Source organism: Podarcis pityusensis, assembly GCF_964106645.2.
Source record: "Podarcis pityusensis genome assembly, chromosome: 2".
Lineage (NCBI taxonomy): Eukaryota > Metazoa > Chordata > Lepidosauria > Squamata > Lacertidae > Podarcis > Podarcis pityusensis.
This window is the reverse complement of record NC_138029.1, coordinates 113,143,831-113,157,767: the sequence shown is the minus strand read 5'-3', so window position 1 is coordinate 113,157,767 and position 13,937 is coordinate 113,143,831. Positions and strand designations below refer to the sequence as shown.

The 13,937-nt window shown below is 44.6% G+C and overlaps 1 protein-coding gene across 3 annotated transcripts; it reads left to right on the top strand.

Moving 5' to 3' along the window:
- The first annotated feature begins 2,797 nt into the window (after nt 1-2,797).
- Nucleotides 2,798-13,714, top strand: LOC308469717 (zinc finger protein RFP-like). 3 transcript variants are annotated; one of them, XM_080992586.1, is made up of 8 exons: nt 2,798-2,818; nt 3,799-4,227; nt 7,056-7,151; nt 7,768-7,998; nt 8,171-8,193; nt 9,795-9,916; nt 10,562-10,606; nt 12,363-13,714. In XM_080992586.1, the coding sequence occupies exons 1-8, from the start codon at nt 2,813-2,815 to the stop codon at nt 12,956-12,958; spliced, it is 1,548 nt and encodes a 515-aa protein (XP_080848712.1). In that variant the 5' UTR covers nt 2,798-2,812; the 3' UTR covers nt 12,959-13,714. The 3 variants fall into 3 exon arrangements, with proteins under 3 accessions (XP_080848712.1, XP_080848711.1, XP_080848710.1); XM_080992585.1 differs by lacking the exon at nt 2,798-2,818 and adding an exon at nt 3,463-3,649 and having other exon boundaries at nt 10,562-10,594; XM_080992584.1 differs by lacking the exon at nt 2,798-2,818 and adding an exon at nt 3,463-3,649.
- Nucleotides 13,715-13,937: the final 223 nt, after the last annotated feature.

Below are 13,937 nucleotides of genomic sequence, written 5' to 3'. Positions count from 1 at the left end.
TGTTGTGTATCTGATCACAGTGCAATTAGCTTGGATTGGAAGTATTATAATACAGCTAAGATACCAAGAAACTGGTATTTTAACATCTCATTACAGTCGTACTTCGTGCGGCGTCCACTCTGGTGGGAGTCTGTTCCGCCAAATATCGACACCAAACCCGGAAGTACCAGAACAGGTTACTTCCAGGTTTGGTGCTTTGCGCACACGCAGTGCTTTGGCGTGCATCATTTTTGGCTCCTGAACGGATCCTCGCCTTAAGCCAAGGTATCACTGTACTTAATGGTGACCAGTTTGTAAAACAAATGAAGATCGAGACTGAACAATTCTTTGATATAAATACTGACACATTGACTGCTAGGATATATGAATGGTGTAGTAAAGTTGCCCCCAGCCGCTCGCTCCTCCCTCACCTGTCTTTGCTCTCCGGCCAGATCAGGTTTCTTGAACAGGGCTGGCAGGCAAAGTTACGTTATACAGAAGCAGGACAAAATCACACCGGTAGAGCTGCCACCACTCCCTCTGTTCCGGGGAACCCAGAGTCACAACCCAGGGAGAACTGTGCCCTGTTATTACTGGTTATCCCCACTCCACAAGTTGAATCCACAAACTTGCAGACAGAAATTCTACGGTAGAGCGTAACTAAGCGTAAGGCTAGGAATTAGCTTTTCCCCCGGAAAGGCACACAAACCAAAACAGTTTCTTATTTAAGATTTATTTTAAAAGAACATAAGGAAACATGCTAAAATAGCAGGCACTTCTTTAGTAAGTTACAGACAAGAAAAATAAAAACATTGTGAAATCTAACTAGCTTGCATACTCACAACTAAAGCACAAAAGGAATAGATAGCGTTCTTTCAAGGTTCCGCAGTTCAAAGGCTTTCGCATATCTCCAACACAAAGGATGTAAGGACAGCTACTTAGATGGAACATCAGCAGCCGGGCGATTTGCGGATTGCAGAGCGCACTTTCTCAGCCATTTCCCAGATTTTTTATCCCTGATTCACACGTGGCGTCGGAACCCCCAAAACCAATCATAACTCTTGATTATTTTTAAATTCTCCAATGACCGGCTTGCGGGCTAATCAATCTAACTTCTGGCAGCTGGGCCAATTAAGAACCCAGAGCCTAAATCAAAGGTTTTCCTCCCTTCCGTGGCGCCTCTGCAAATGCACATTCCCAGGCCATCAAGGCCAGATAACATCGCTAAGGGAATGCACGGAACTTGGACCCAGGTGTCAAGCCTTCCATTAAATCAGGGGTTTCCTTTCCCATAATAAAACTTTCACACCCTGGGTGCCTGTTAGTCTGGGGTTAAAGGGACAGAACTTATTTCCCATGGTCCTTGTGGCTTGTTGGTTACCCACAAGGCCTCACTCTCATTGCTTGACCAAGGAACAGCTTCTAAACGATACTAACTTTACTACAAATGGGAAGCATATAAAGCTTTTATTAGAGATTGAATTATAGCCTACTCATCACATAAGGAGGGGAAACTGAAATAGGAAATAAATGACTCATGGACATTGATAATTAACAAGCCAACTGATGAATTATACAGTAAGAGGCGAAAGAAGAAATTTGAACTAAATAATATATTGTCCCAACAAGTTGAATTCATGCTTATTTGTACAGGACAAAAGTATTGGGAGACAGGTGAAAGGGCCCCCGAGAAAACCTACCAGCTGTTTACTCCCCACTGTAGGTTTCTTACATTGGGGGGAAATGTCTGGCAAAAGTGCCTTTGGTAGGGAAGGTTGTATGTGTAATAATAATAATAATAATAATAATAATAATTTTATACCCCGCCCTCCCTGGCCAGAGCCGGGCTCAGAGCAGCTAACACCAGTAAAATTACAATAAAAACATAATGGGAGGAAACACACACACAAAACACCAATTTATTAAAATACGGGTTAAAATACAATTTAAAATGCAGCCTCATTTTAATGGTAGCCCATAGTTCAAAACCATAAGGGGAGGGAAACTTAAGGGTCAGACTGAGTCCAAACCAAAGGCCAGGCGGAACAGCTCTGTCTTGCGGGCCCTGCGGAAATATGTCAAGTCCCGCAGGGCCCTATTCTCTTGTGACAGAGCATTCCACCAAGTCGGGGCCAGTACTGAAAAGGCCCTGGCCCTAGTTGAGACCAATCTAACCACCTTGCGATCTGGGACCTCCAAAGTGTTGTCATTTGTGGACCTTAAGGTCCTCCGCGGGGCATACCAGGAGAGGCGGTCCCGTAGGTGGGGGAAAGGGTTCAGCGCACTAAGTGCCCTCCTCCCACTTTACGGGGAGTTTGTAACAGACGGATTCTGACATGTTGTGTCACTGCCACCACGTCTGATTTGGGCCTGAGAGCGTCCCGTGCCAAATTATGTTATGGTATGTGTGGCAAAACATTTTAAAAAGCTACCCTGCAGCCACCAATTTCTTCTTTCTCTCTCCCCCTGCCCCCATGCAAGTTGTCTGTCCTGGGGGAAATCTGGATCATGGCCTCCTGTTGTTTTGGGGAACGAGGTTCACGGAAAGAAGGTTTCAGTTTCATTCTTCCTGTCCTTCATTAATACTCAGTGGAGTTTTCAGAGTTCTATATATGAAAAAGTCTGCAGTTGTTTCCATAGAAGGAGAAATCCGATATTCAGCAATGCTTCTGTTTGGTGTATTTTGTGTGTGTGTGTTTTTGCAGTTCTATATTAATAAAGACATCATAGTGAAAGGAAACACCATGAACATCTGAACACGAATAAAACAGTGAATGTTTATCATTGGAGAATAAAGGCATCATTCCATTTGTGATGCAGCCTTGGATGGGAGATGCAGGTGGTTCCTCTCCACTTCCTCCACCCGTAAACCTTCCCAAACAGGGTGAAAAATATTTCCGGGGCCATTTCCTTGGTTCAGCAAAGATACAACTGTCAGTCACTCCGGCCCCCAGTGCAATTGTGGAAACTGCAGCTAGTGTGTCTCTAAATTATGAACAAAGACCAGCTCAGTATGCTGACTGGATGCTAACTGTGCCCACGGGCAGCGCCAGGGTGCCAACTGCTCTCCCTTCTCAGGCTCTTTATCCTTAAACCCAACTTGGGTTGGGTACTCCCTCAGATACAGACAGTGTGGTATAGTGGTTACTGCGCTGGATCAGGATGGGGAGTTCAGGGCAGACACACACAATAAAAACACATGAAATCATAAACTTAAGTAAACACTCATGTGGTTTTGCTTTTCTTTCTTTGGGCTTATTTAATTTTATTTTGATCTAAAAGCCTAATCACATCAGCTACGGTGTCCTGTCTGTGGTAATTCTAAAGTCAAAGTTAGTTGTCCCCAAATCCTGTTAACATTTGGGACTGGAGCAACAGTGCTTGCAAGAAGATACTATTTGAGAACTGGGGGTGGGAGACAGGAAACCAATTCTTCCCTCACTAATTCCTTCTCGAGTAAACAATTGTTTTTCTCAGTCTTTACTTCCTTCCTCTTCCTGCTCCAGTCAATTAGTATTTGACCTTTTATCAGCCTCATGATGGCCACACGGCTCTCCCTCAAATTTTCCTGGGGACTGTAGTTAGTTAAGGGTGCTGGGAAGTGTAGCTTTTTGGGGTGAACAGCCATTGCCAGGATTCTTTGGCAGACACCATGCACTTTGAATTCATGGTACGGATGTGAAGCTGCACACTGTAACGGTTTTCCCCCGGCTTATGCTGTTTCTTTTCAAAAACTATGAGTCACCCAGAGGGAGGGAAAGGCCCGCCCTGTAACTTGAAACTGGAGAAGGGAAACTAAAGCCTTTGTTCTCATTTCAGGCAGACGAAATGGCAGACGAGGGTCCAGTCCAGAACCTCTGCGAGGAAACAACATGTTCCATCTGCCTGGAGTATTTCACAGACCCAGTGATCATAGAATGCGGCCACAATTACTGCCAAAGCTGCATCACCGAGGCTTGGGGGAAATCAGACCAAGATGCTTCTTGCCCTCAGTGCAGGGAACCTTGTCAGCAAAGGAATTTCAGGCCCAACCGGCAACTGGCGAGCATTGTGGAAATAGTCAAGAAATTCAGCCTTCAGGCGGCCAAAGGGGTGGAAGTGCTGGGAAGGGTTTGCAAGAGACACCAGGAGCCCCTGAAACTCTTCTGCGAAGACGACCAAGCCCCCATCTGTGTGGTGTGCGACAAATCGAAGGAGCACAGGGACCACAAAGTGATCCCAAAGGAGGAGGCCTTTGAGGAGTATCAGGTAGGGAGCTGTAGGACTGGGGACCAGAATTCCAAGGGATGCTCAGTTATTCTAGGGATGGGGAAAATATTTCAGCCCGAGGGCTGCATTTTTCTCTTTGCGAAATTCGGGCGGGGCATGTGGGTGAGTGTTTGTGTCCCAAACGCTGCTGGTTATTGGGTCCCGGGGCAAAAGGGGACAGAGCAACACTTGAAAATTTCACCTTTTTGCAGTAAACTAGTTCCTACAAATGCTCTCATTGCCGTCTATGTTCACCATCTAAGTAAGTGGGAAGCATTAGTGGAGTTCAGGGACACATTCTAGCCAGGCAAAAAAAGACTCGAGGAGGATGTGAACTGGAGCTGGCGAATTTTGCAGCCTGGGGAGAGGCCAGAAAGTGAGGCCTGCAGCTCCTATCTTGTACTGAGCATTCAGAAGTAGGAACATTCACAAGAAGTTCCAAGGGAACTTGAAAAATGATCATTTCAACCATCTCCCACCTTTTCCTGCCCCAGGAGCCCAGAGAACTACCAGGGCAGGAGAAGGCTGGAAGGCTGATCTGAGGGCCATAGCTCAACAGTTTTTCTTGTTTTACAGAAGTATGTGTGTAATGTCTCTCATATTTTTTCCATGTAACATTTTTACAAATCAGTTTCATTTATTGAGACATGGGGGTCGGGGGAGGATGGGGTGGGGGGGGTCGGGTGGCGATGTTTCTGTTTTGCTTAATGCATGTAGGGTTTGGTGTCAGCGCTGCTCGTGCTGTTCATTTGTGTTTCTTTGGTGGTGAGAGAGGTTGGGGTTGACCTAGGGTGTGGTTGTTTGTTTGTGATTGGCTGTGGTGATCTTTGTTTTCGTGTGTGAGTGGGGTGGCTCCCCTTTATCACATACACAGCCCAACAAGACAGTGACAATAATCCACCAACAGCATACAAATCAATATGGCTAACCTGATTCCTTTGCATTGTTATGTAGGGCTGGGGACAGCCTTTGCCCCAAAGCAACTTTCTGTTGGTAAAGAAAACAGACCAGAGGTCTGACTCTGTATGAGCCAGCCTTGTGGAAGCATTTGGTGTTACCCAGGTCCCAGCAGTTTCTCTTTTTCTCTAGTCTCAGAATTTATGTTGGGAAACGGATGTTATGCCCACCATTTTTTACTCAGGATAGTTCCCCCCCCCCCCAATAGTCTAGGAGGGCTGCCCGGTGGAAAGGTTGTCAGGAGCTTCGGCTGGTGGCCCAGCTACGCCCCTATCTGGACATGAATAGCCTAACTATTGTTGTCTATGCTCTGGTAACCTTAAGGTTAGACGACTGCAATGCGCTATATGTAGGGCTGCCTCTGAAGACGGTTTGGAAACTTCAGCTGGTGCAGAATTCAGTGGCCAGGTTGCTCACTGGAGCAAGACAGCTTAAGCATATTACACCAATCCTAGTCTGACTCCACTGGCTACAAATTAGTTACCATGCCCAATTCAAAGTGCTGGTTTTGACCTATAAAGCCTTAAATGGCTCAGGACCGCAATACCTCAAGGACCGCCTCTTCCCATATGAACCTACCCGGACCCTGAGATCATCTTCTGAGGCCCTCCTTCGTGTGCCCCCTCCTTGAGAGGTCAGGAGGGTGGCAACACGAGAACAGGGCCTTCTCTGCAGTGGCTCCCCATCTGTGGAATGCTCTTCCCAGGGAAGTCTGCCTCGTGCCTTCATTAAACACCTTTAGCTGCCAGGCAAAAACGTTCTTTTTAACCAGGCCTTTGGTTGATTTGATTGACATCCTATGCCCTTTTAAAACGTGGTTCTTTTTTGGTGGGTATGGAGTTGTTTTTATTTTGATTATATATTTTGTGGTATTATATTTGTATTTTGTTCTGTGAAGTGCCCTGAGATCTTGAAGTATAGGTCAGCAAATAAAGTAAGTAAGTAAGTAAGTAAGTAAGTAAGGTTCACAGTAGCCCAATCTTGCATGCAGAAATCCTTAGCATTTCTATGTTGGGCTGGGAATATACTGGACCTGAAATCCAGTCAGTACAGCCAGTAGTGAGCTAGTTGGACCAGAGGTACATATAGCTCAGTATAAGGCCACTTCACCTCTTTCTAGATATGTCCAAAAAAACCAGAGCATAGGTATCAGGTATTAGCAATGTAGCCATGTGGCTCACAATTCTGCTGCAGAACCATATCAAAGCTTCCTATTTGCAGAGGCCCAGGAAGTTCTTCCTGCAAAATACTGCAAGGGGAGAAAGGAGGAGCAAATCCCATGAAGTTATGAGTTGTAAAAAGGATGTTATTGGGCCAGTGTGGTTTCTTATGGGGTTACTCGGGGGAACTGGCACCTTTCCACCCCAAATGTGAAAATTGTGGCACTTCCTGTGATAACTTCATGGTGAATACTGGAAGCTGTTTTTCTTAAAAGAAAAAGAACGAGCTCTGAATAGGCAGTGCACCAGCCACAACCTCTTGTTCGTACCCCAATTTAACTTTGGAAAAGAGCATGGTTTGGTGCAGAAAATGTGAGAGGGTGACTGACTTGGCTCAGGATCTGAATCCCATACAGATACTTTGTTTTGTGCAAAATTGGTATATGAGAAAACATTTTATATCTTACGCTGTGTCCACATAATTTTGAGTCCCCTTGATTCCCCCATATTTAATAAGAAAATGATTTATTAACTATATAAATATGCATATGTGAACACTAATCTAATTCCACATTGAGAACGGAAGTTTCCTAGAAGCTGCACATGGACCCTTTTCAACCTCTGTGTTCTTGGTTTCTTGAACAGACATGCCTGTTACAGTTTATATCTCTGCTGCCAAAACTAACCCAAATTCCTTTTCACCTACCCCAGGGTAAAATCCTGCGTCATTTGGAGTTCCTGAACAAAAAGAGAGAAGAAATTCTGCCTTCTAAACTGAATGGGGAGACCGAAAGCCAGAATCTGCTGGTAGGTGCAAATCTTCTTGCCTCTCCAGGATGGTTATACTTGACAGAGTGAGGCCTTAATTCTTCACTTGCACAGTGTCCCAGGTTTGATCATTGGCATTATCAATTAAATGGACATTGGGTGGTAGAGTTGAGAAAGGTCTCTGCTTCAGACCTTGAAGAGCAGCTGCCTGCAAGTTTAGACAACATTCAGCAGGATAGGCTAAAACTGGTAGGGTTGTCTAGGGGCGAATGTAGTCCTTGAGTCCAAAAATGTCCACCCATGCCAGCATTAATCCTTTAAGAATGAAGTGAACCCCCCAAAGCCAGTCTTCCTCCTTCTCGTCACTTCCTCACGGCCCTACTATTAGGCAGAGTGAGGTGGCCAAGGCAGGGAATAGAGAACAGCAGCAGCTTAATAGATCGGTAGGTGAGCAGCAGGAAAATACTGAGGACAGAGGCAAGCAAAGAGGCCGTGTCCTGCAAAGCTAGCCTGCCTGCCGCCCTCGGCTGTGATTGATGTTCTATACCATTGTGAGTGTTGAAGTAAACATCAGCTGCCCTGCCAGTCAGCTTGTGCACATGGAATTAAGGGGACATCTAAACATCTTTGTCTGGCCATGACTCTCTCCTTGCAGAAGCAGACAGACATGGAGAGGCAGGAAATCATGGCCGATTTCAAGCAACTGCACCAGTTTCTGGAAGAACAAGAGCGCCTCCTGCTGGCTCAGTTAAAGGAACTGGACGATGAGATTAAAAACTGTAGGAATCAATATATTGCCAAACTCTGTGAGGAAATGGCCTCCCTTGACAACCTAATCAGGCAGCTGGAGGAGAAACAGAAGCAGCCAGTGACTGAATTCTTGCAGGTGAGCAATGGTGGAACAAAACCGTCCAGGTTGTCCTCTGGGGAAGGGCTGTTCATTGGTCTATAGAAGTATTTACAGTAGGCATGAGCACTTCAGTATTTGGTAATAATAAACTGCTGGAGGCAACTGGTGCAAGGGACTGAATTTCTCTCATTCTGTCTCTTCCATCTAGAATATGAGAAGCATCCTGGAAAGGTATGTGGCTTTGATATGAATATGAATAATATTAATTTCCGTCCTTGGAGGTAAGGGATAATTTTATTTGGTCTATACTTTCATGTGAACCAATCTAATTCACTGTTTACAGAAAAATAAGCAGATCAAAAAACAGTTACCTATCTGATTGCACACTTTTACAAATTTTGTTTTGGCTTAAAAAATCCACCCAAAACTGTGTATCTCATGCAGGGAAATGTACAAAAAGCACATTGGGGGATGCATAGAAGAACATACAAAATGGATAGGATTTTGGGGGGAGAATGTACAGTGGTACCTCAGGTTAAGTACTTAATTTGTTCCGGAGGTCTGTTCTTAACCTGAAACTGTTCTTAACCTGAAGCACCACTTTAGCTAATGGGGCCTCCTGCTGCTGCCGCACCGCCGGAGCACGATTTCTGTTCTCATCCTGAAGCAAAGTTCTTAACCCGAGGCACTATTTCTGGGTTAGCAGTGTCTGTAACCTGAAGCGTATGTAACCCGAGGTACCACTGTATATAAAATGCATATTTTAGGAAGAAGTGATGATATTTCTTCATCTACTGTATACTTCATATCATAGCAGAGTTGGTGGTGGTGGTGGTGGTCGATTATTAGATTTCTTACTTGCTCTCCACTGTCAGGTTCCAGGGCAGCTTGTGAATTAAAATACAATATTTAAAATAGTTAAAACAAATTACAATCCAAGAAAACTGGGTGGGTCCTAGAATACATATCCTAGATGACAAAGGCCAGGGTAAAGAGATGCTCTTAATTACTGTATACACTATGTGCAGACATAATTTGTTGGGGAAAATATTCAGTAAGGTTGTGCTCCAGATTCAGCTGGATCCTCAACCAAATTGGGCCAATTTATACCCTGTTCTGATCAGGCAGAAGCAGCGACAAATCACAACTTAGATAATCAGGCACTTCTGACTTAGCTGTAATTTTAAACTTGCTACAGTATGCAACTTGTGTTTCAAAACGTCAGACAGATTGTTTGAAAATATTTCGGCATCTTCAAAGTAAAGTTGATTTTTAAAAAATGAGGTAAAATGGATTCAGGATTGATCATTTATATGCAATTTTTAAATGAAAAAATGTGTATGTAAATTTACACTTTATACTCCCCCCCCACCCCCGATACATAATTTTCTAGTTTGTAATAGGTCTTTGTAATGGTCACAGGGCAGACAATACCATTAGTTGCTATCACCAGGCTCATCCACAAGTCCGCTTTTCCTGTGATTTCTAGGCTCAGGTCCGAGAGGCTTTTCTTTTCTCCCTCCGCTTTTCCTGGGGAAACCTGCTGCTTACCACAGAATTGGAAGAAACATAAATCCGCAGAAAACCTGATAAATGTTTGCTTCTATTCAGCTGTAAATCCACAGAAAACCCGACTGACCTTTGTTCTGAGTCAGTGGTAAACAGAGGGGACTTTCGTGGGGAAAATGGGGGGAATGAAAGAAAAACCTGTCATGGACGAGCCCTTGGTATCTTCCTGCTGTTCCCACTTTTCTCCTTCATTCTGACAACTGAATTAAGAAAGACTTGAAATGACCTGATGAGCACAATAAACCTCACTTTCTTCTTCCTAGATGTAATGAAAATAAGAATAAAACCATCAATGCAATAGCATTTCCTCGTGGATTAAAACAGCAAATAGATAATTTCTCCAAAATACATCCTTTTTTGGAGAAGGAGACCAAGAAATTCAAAGGTAACAAGGGTCATTGTATGATGTTTTAGATGTGGGACAGATTAGATCAATAGATAGATAAATAAATAAATAAATAGATAGATGATAGATAGATAGAGTTGCATGCCATGCCAATTTCCAAACGGTGAATATTCCAGGGGTCCTAGGCTGCTTCTCCAGGGTTCGAGTTTCCTATTGGCAAATGAGGCACAGCAGAGACTGTGGTGTCTTTAGGATATATTGTTTATTTACACATATAGGCACTCTGAGCCTACAATGGAGGGGTTCACAGGCACCCCAAGATTGTCTTGTTTCTCCCATAGCCCCAGCCTTGCATTCAAAACAGGAATCAACCCTCGTGCTCTGTTATCTTTCTGTCTTGCTGCCTTTTACAGCCTGTCACATCCCTAAACTCTACTCCAAAATACTGGTTTTGTCTTCTAACTCTCTCAGAGCTGGGGGAGGCAACTCTTCTCTGTGCCCCCCACCCCGAACATGCTTTCATAACACTTAATGCTAATGCTGGAAGAGGGAGGAAGATGGAGTACTATGGCTAAATTTTAGATTTATGTATGAACACACTTGCAAACATTCTAAATCTAAAGCATTGCCCTTGAAGCCCAGTACGAGTATTGACTTTTTCCTCATTTCACTTTTATTCCTTAGACGCTGTGCTCTCTGGACCTCAAGACAAAAAATGTACATTTCCAGGTTTGGCAGCTCTTTAAACAATTTTTGCAGATGAGATATGGGAGGGTTTTGCACTTCAATCTCCCCGAAGCACAAGATTGCTGGGGTCCCAAGCTGCATCCCCTGGGTTCGTATTTCCTTTTGGGAAATGAGAGACAGCAGAGACTGTGGTGTCTTTAGGATATATGGTTTATTCCCACATATATAGAATCTGAGCCTATGATGGAGGGGTTCACAACACGGAAACCCCAAGAGAGTCTTGTTTCTCCCATAGCCACAGCCTTGCATTCAAAACAGGAATCAACCCTCGTGCTCTGATTCTCTTTCTGTCTTGCTGTCTTTTACAGCCTGTCACATCCCTAAACTCTGCTCTACTTCAAAACTCTGGTTTTGTCTTCTAACTGTCTCAGAACTGGAGGACTGGGAAGCAAGCAAGAGTAACTGAAGCTTGAAATTTGAGTGTTCTTTTTTTCTATTTCTCTATTCAAAATTCTGAGTAATATTCATTATTTGGCATTGATTTTTCTGAAACACTCCCCCCCCACCCAAGGTTTTCATAAAATGTAATGGGAATGCTGGAATGCTGTGGCTTGCTGAAGTCAGCTGGGAGTTCACCACACCTCAACTGGTGTGTGTTATGAGCACAGAAGCGGAGTCATCAGAGATTTCCTGCTCTCAATTGAACAACATCTTCAGAGTTTGTTAAGGGGGAAACTCCTCCCACACAGTTCAAAGTAACCAAGTGTTTAATGTCTCCAGACACAAGACCAGTCCTTCATAGTCTTTGAAGTAAAGATACGTATGAGCAGATCCATTGACACTGATCACCGTGCTAGCTAATGCTTCTGTGCAAAACCCACAGCCTCTTTCCCTGAGTCTCACAGTGTCAGACCCTGACAGCAAATGGGCCAGGGCACAGACAAGACAGACAGGATGAAAGCAATGCCCCAGAGGCTACTATTCCTGTCTCTACATGTGGGCATATTTCCTGGACCAATGGGAGGGTGAATGACTCCACAAGTCGCACACTCGACCTGCTGGTGTTGCTATGGCTACCCAGTGCACCCGGCTCCCTTATCTCAGGGCATCCAGTCGTGGGAAATGTGCTCCTCAACGCACGAGCCCCAAGCGCATTACAGCAACATGGAAGAGCTCAAACGGTCCAATACGATGACTACATTTTAAATATTGGCGTGAACACACTTCCAAGCACTCCTAATCTAAAGCATTACCTAGGAGCTAAGTGTGAGTCTCAACTACTTCCTCATATCGGTTTTGTTCCTTAAGCGTTGTGCTCCCTGGACCTCAAGTAAAACATATGGTTCCAGATTGGGCAGCGTTACTTCAGCTGTCTGGATCTCCAGAAAAGAAAGTACATTTCCAGGTTGGGTAGGGGTCTTTGTTTTGGGTTTTACATGTGAGATTGGGAGAAGGGCTGAGCACAGGAAGCAGCTTTTCTGCAGAGCCAAGCCAACTGCCCATCTAGCTTCATATTGCCAAGAATGACTGGCAACAGCTCTCCAGGGTTTTATCCAGGGAACTCACCCTACAGGATTTGAACCAGGGACCTTTGCAAGCAAGCCTACCTCTGAGCTAGCATCCTTGCCCTCAAGGGGCGCTCCCTGAGTTTCTGAACTGACCTGCATGGGGGAGCGATTTCCCACCCCCCACCCCATTAGTACATTGGCTTTTCAAACCTCCTCCTCACTCAGAGCTGCACAAAACTTGGACGCAGGTTTTGGGCGCTGCCTCCCTAATCGTTTCCTTTCTCTTGTAGGTGAAGACATGGCCATTCCTAAACTAGTCCTAGAAGCGTATGGCCAAGCAACAGCCCAAGCAACATATGGCCAAGCACCAACCCGAGACATATATATGAAGCCACCATTGTTTGACTTCGGATTCTCAACAAGCACGTCTTTGAACCAATCACTCGTTGTCCCCGTATTCTCAAATAAGAACATTAATTGTTGTTCCTATGTTATGGGAGTTGAGAGAATCACCTCAGGGACTCATTCCTGGGTATTGGATGTGGGGAACGAGAACTTCTGGGCTGTGGGAGTTGTCAAGGAGTCTTTAAGGGGTCACAATATTGTCAATTTGAATGATGGAATTGGGATCTGGGCTATTGGGAGGATTTCTAATGGTGCATATTATGCTTCCACTTCTCCTGGAATATCTCTGGGACCATCACCCTCGGCCAGCACACAACACCTTACCTTTGGGATTTGGCCAAAGAGAATCCGTGTGCTTGTGAACTATGAAGCAGAAGTAATACTCTTCCGTGATGCTGACTCAAATAATGATCTCTTTACCTTCTTCCGTGCTTTGTTCTCTGGGGAGAAAATCTGCTCCTTTGTCTGTGTTGGGAAATGAGATGAGGTTGCCATTTGGTGCAAACTTGACAGGCCAGCGGGAGGTGCCAAGTCCTTTAAAACCAGGGATGGGTGGGGAAGTTTAAAAAACAGCATGGGGGTCAGGAGGAAGGAACTGAATTCTCTCCCCACCCATACTTTCCTTCCTCAAAGGTCTGGGGAAAGAACTTTTTTTTTTGGTGGGGGGTATGTGTGGTGTGGAAAGGGCTCAGGATATTAAGTCCCCGCCCCAAACTGCCAACTTCTTTAGAGGGAATTAGTAACAGTCTGACTCTATCATGTAGTGTCATTGCTGTCAAGTCTGAATGGGCCCTGCAGGCTTTCCCCTCCAAATAGCGCTCTGTTGTGGGAAACAAAACACATGAAAACTGCCATACAGCCACAGCTTCAGGGGGAAATAGTAGCTGAAGAGGGGAGGCTTTTCAAGGAGGAACTGACATGAGGCCCTGATCCAGATTGGCAGCGTGCTTCGGATCACAACCCCATAGCTATATTTTATTTGGAAAAGAAACACACAAAATAGAAGCATGATTAAAAAGGAATTGTCTGCAAATACATGACACACAAATAGAGACTTGATATGGGGGCATTTAAATGCCCCCTTAATTATCTAAAGAGGTGGGTTGTTTTATGTGTTTCAAGTAGTTGTTCTATGTCTTTTTATAATTGTTTAGTTGTTGTCACTCACTCTAGGACCTGATGTCGAAAGGTGTGTAAGAAACCTTGTAAATAAATAAAAGCAATTCCGCTTACTGCATTTGTGCGTGCCATTAATCGCTTAATGTCCAAGCTGCTCAGGGTGTGGTAGTGGCCCAAAGGGCCATAATGAATGTGATAATGTGAAATCCTTCAATATGCTTCTAATAGAGAAGTTATGGTAACCTGTTGCTTTAAGAAACAGAGGATTTTGCAAGATCCCGTCCCCCACTGGGACAGAAGGGCAGCTAATACGTGAATCACGAAGATACAGCTCATAAGTT

What these genes read in the sequence shown, in the direction of transcription:
- LOC308469717 (XM_080992584.1), top strand. An exon ending in CCGAAAGCCAGAATCTGCTG is followed by an intron (nt 7,152 to 7,767) that starts GTAGGTGCAAAT and finishes CTCTCCTTGCAG; the next exon opens with AAGCAGACAGACATGGAGAG. An exon ending in CAAAAAATGTACATTTCCAG is followed by an intron (nt 10,607 to 12,362) that starts GTTTGGCAGCTC and finishes TTTCTCTTGTAG; the next exon opens with GTGAAGACATGGCCATTCCT.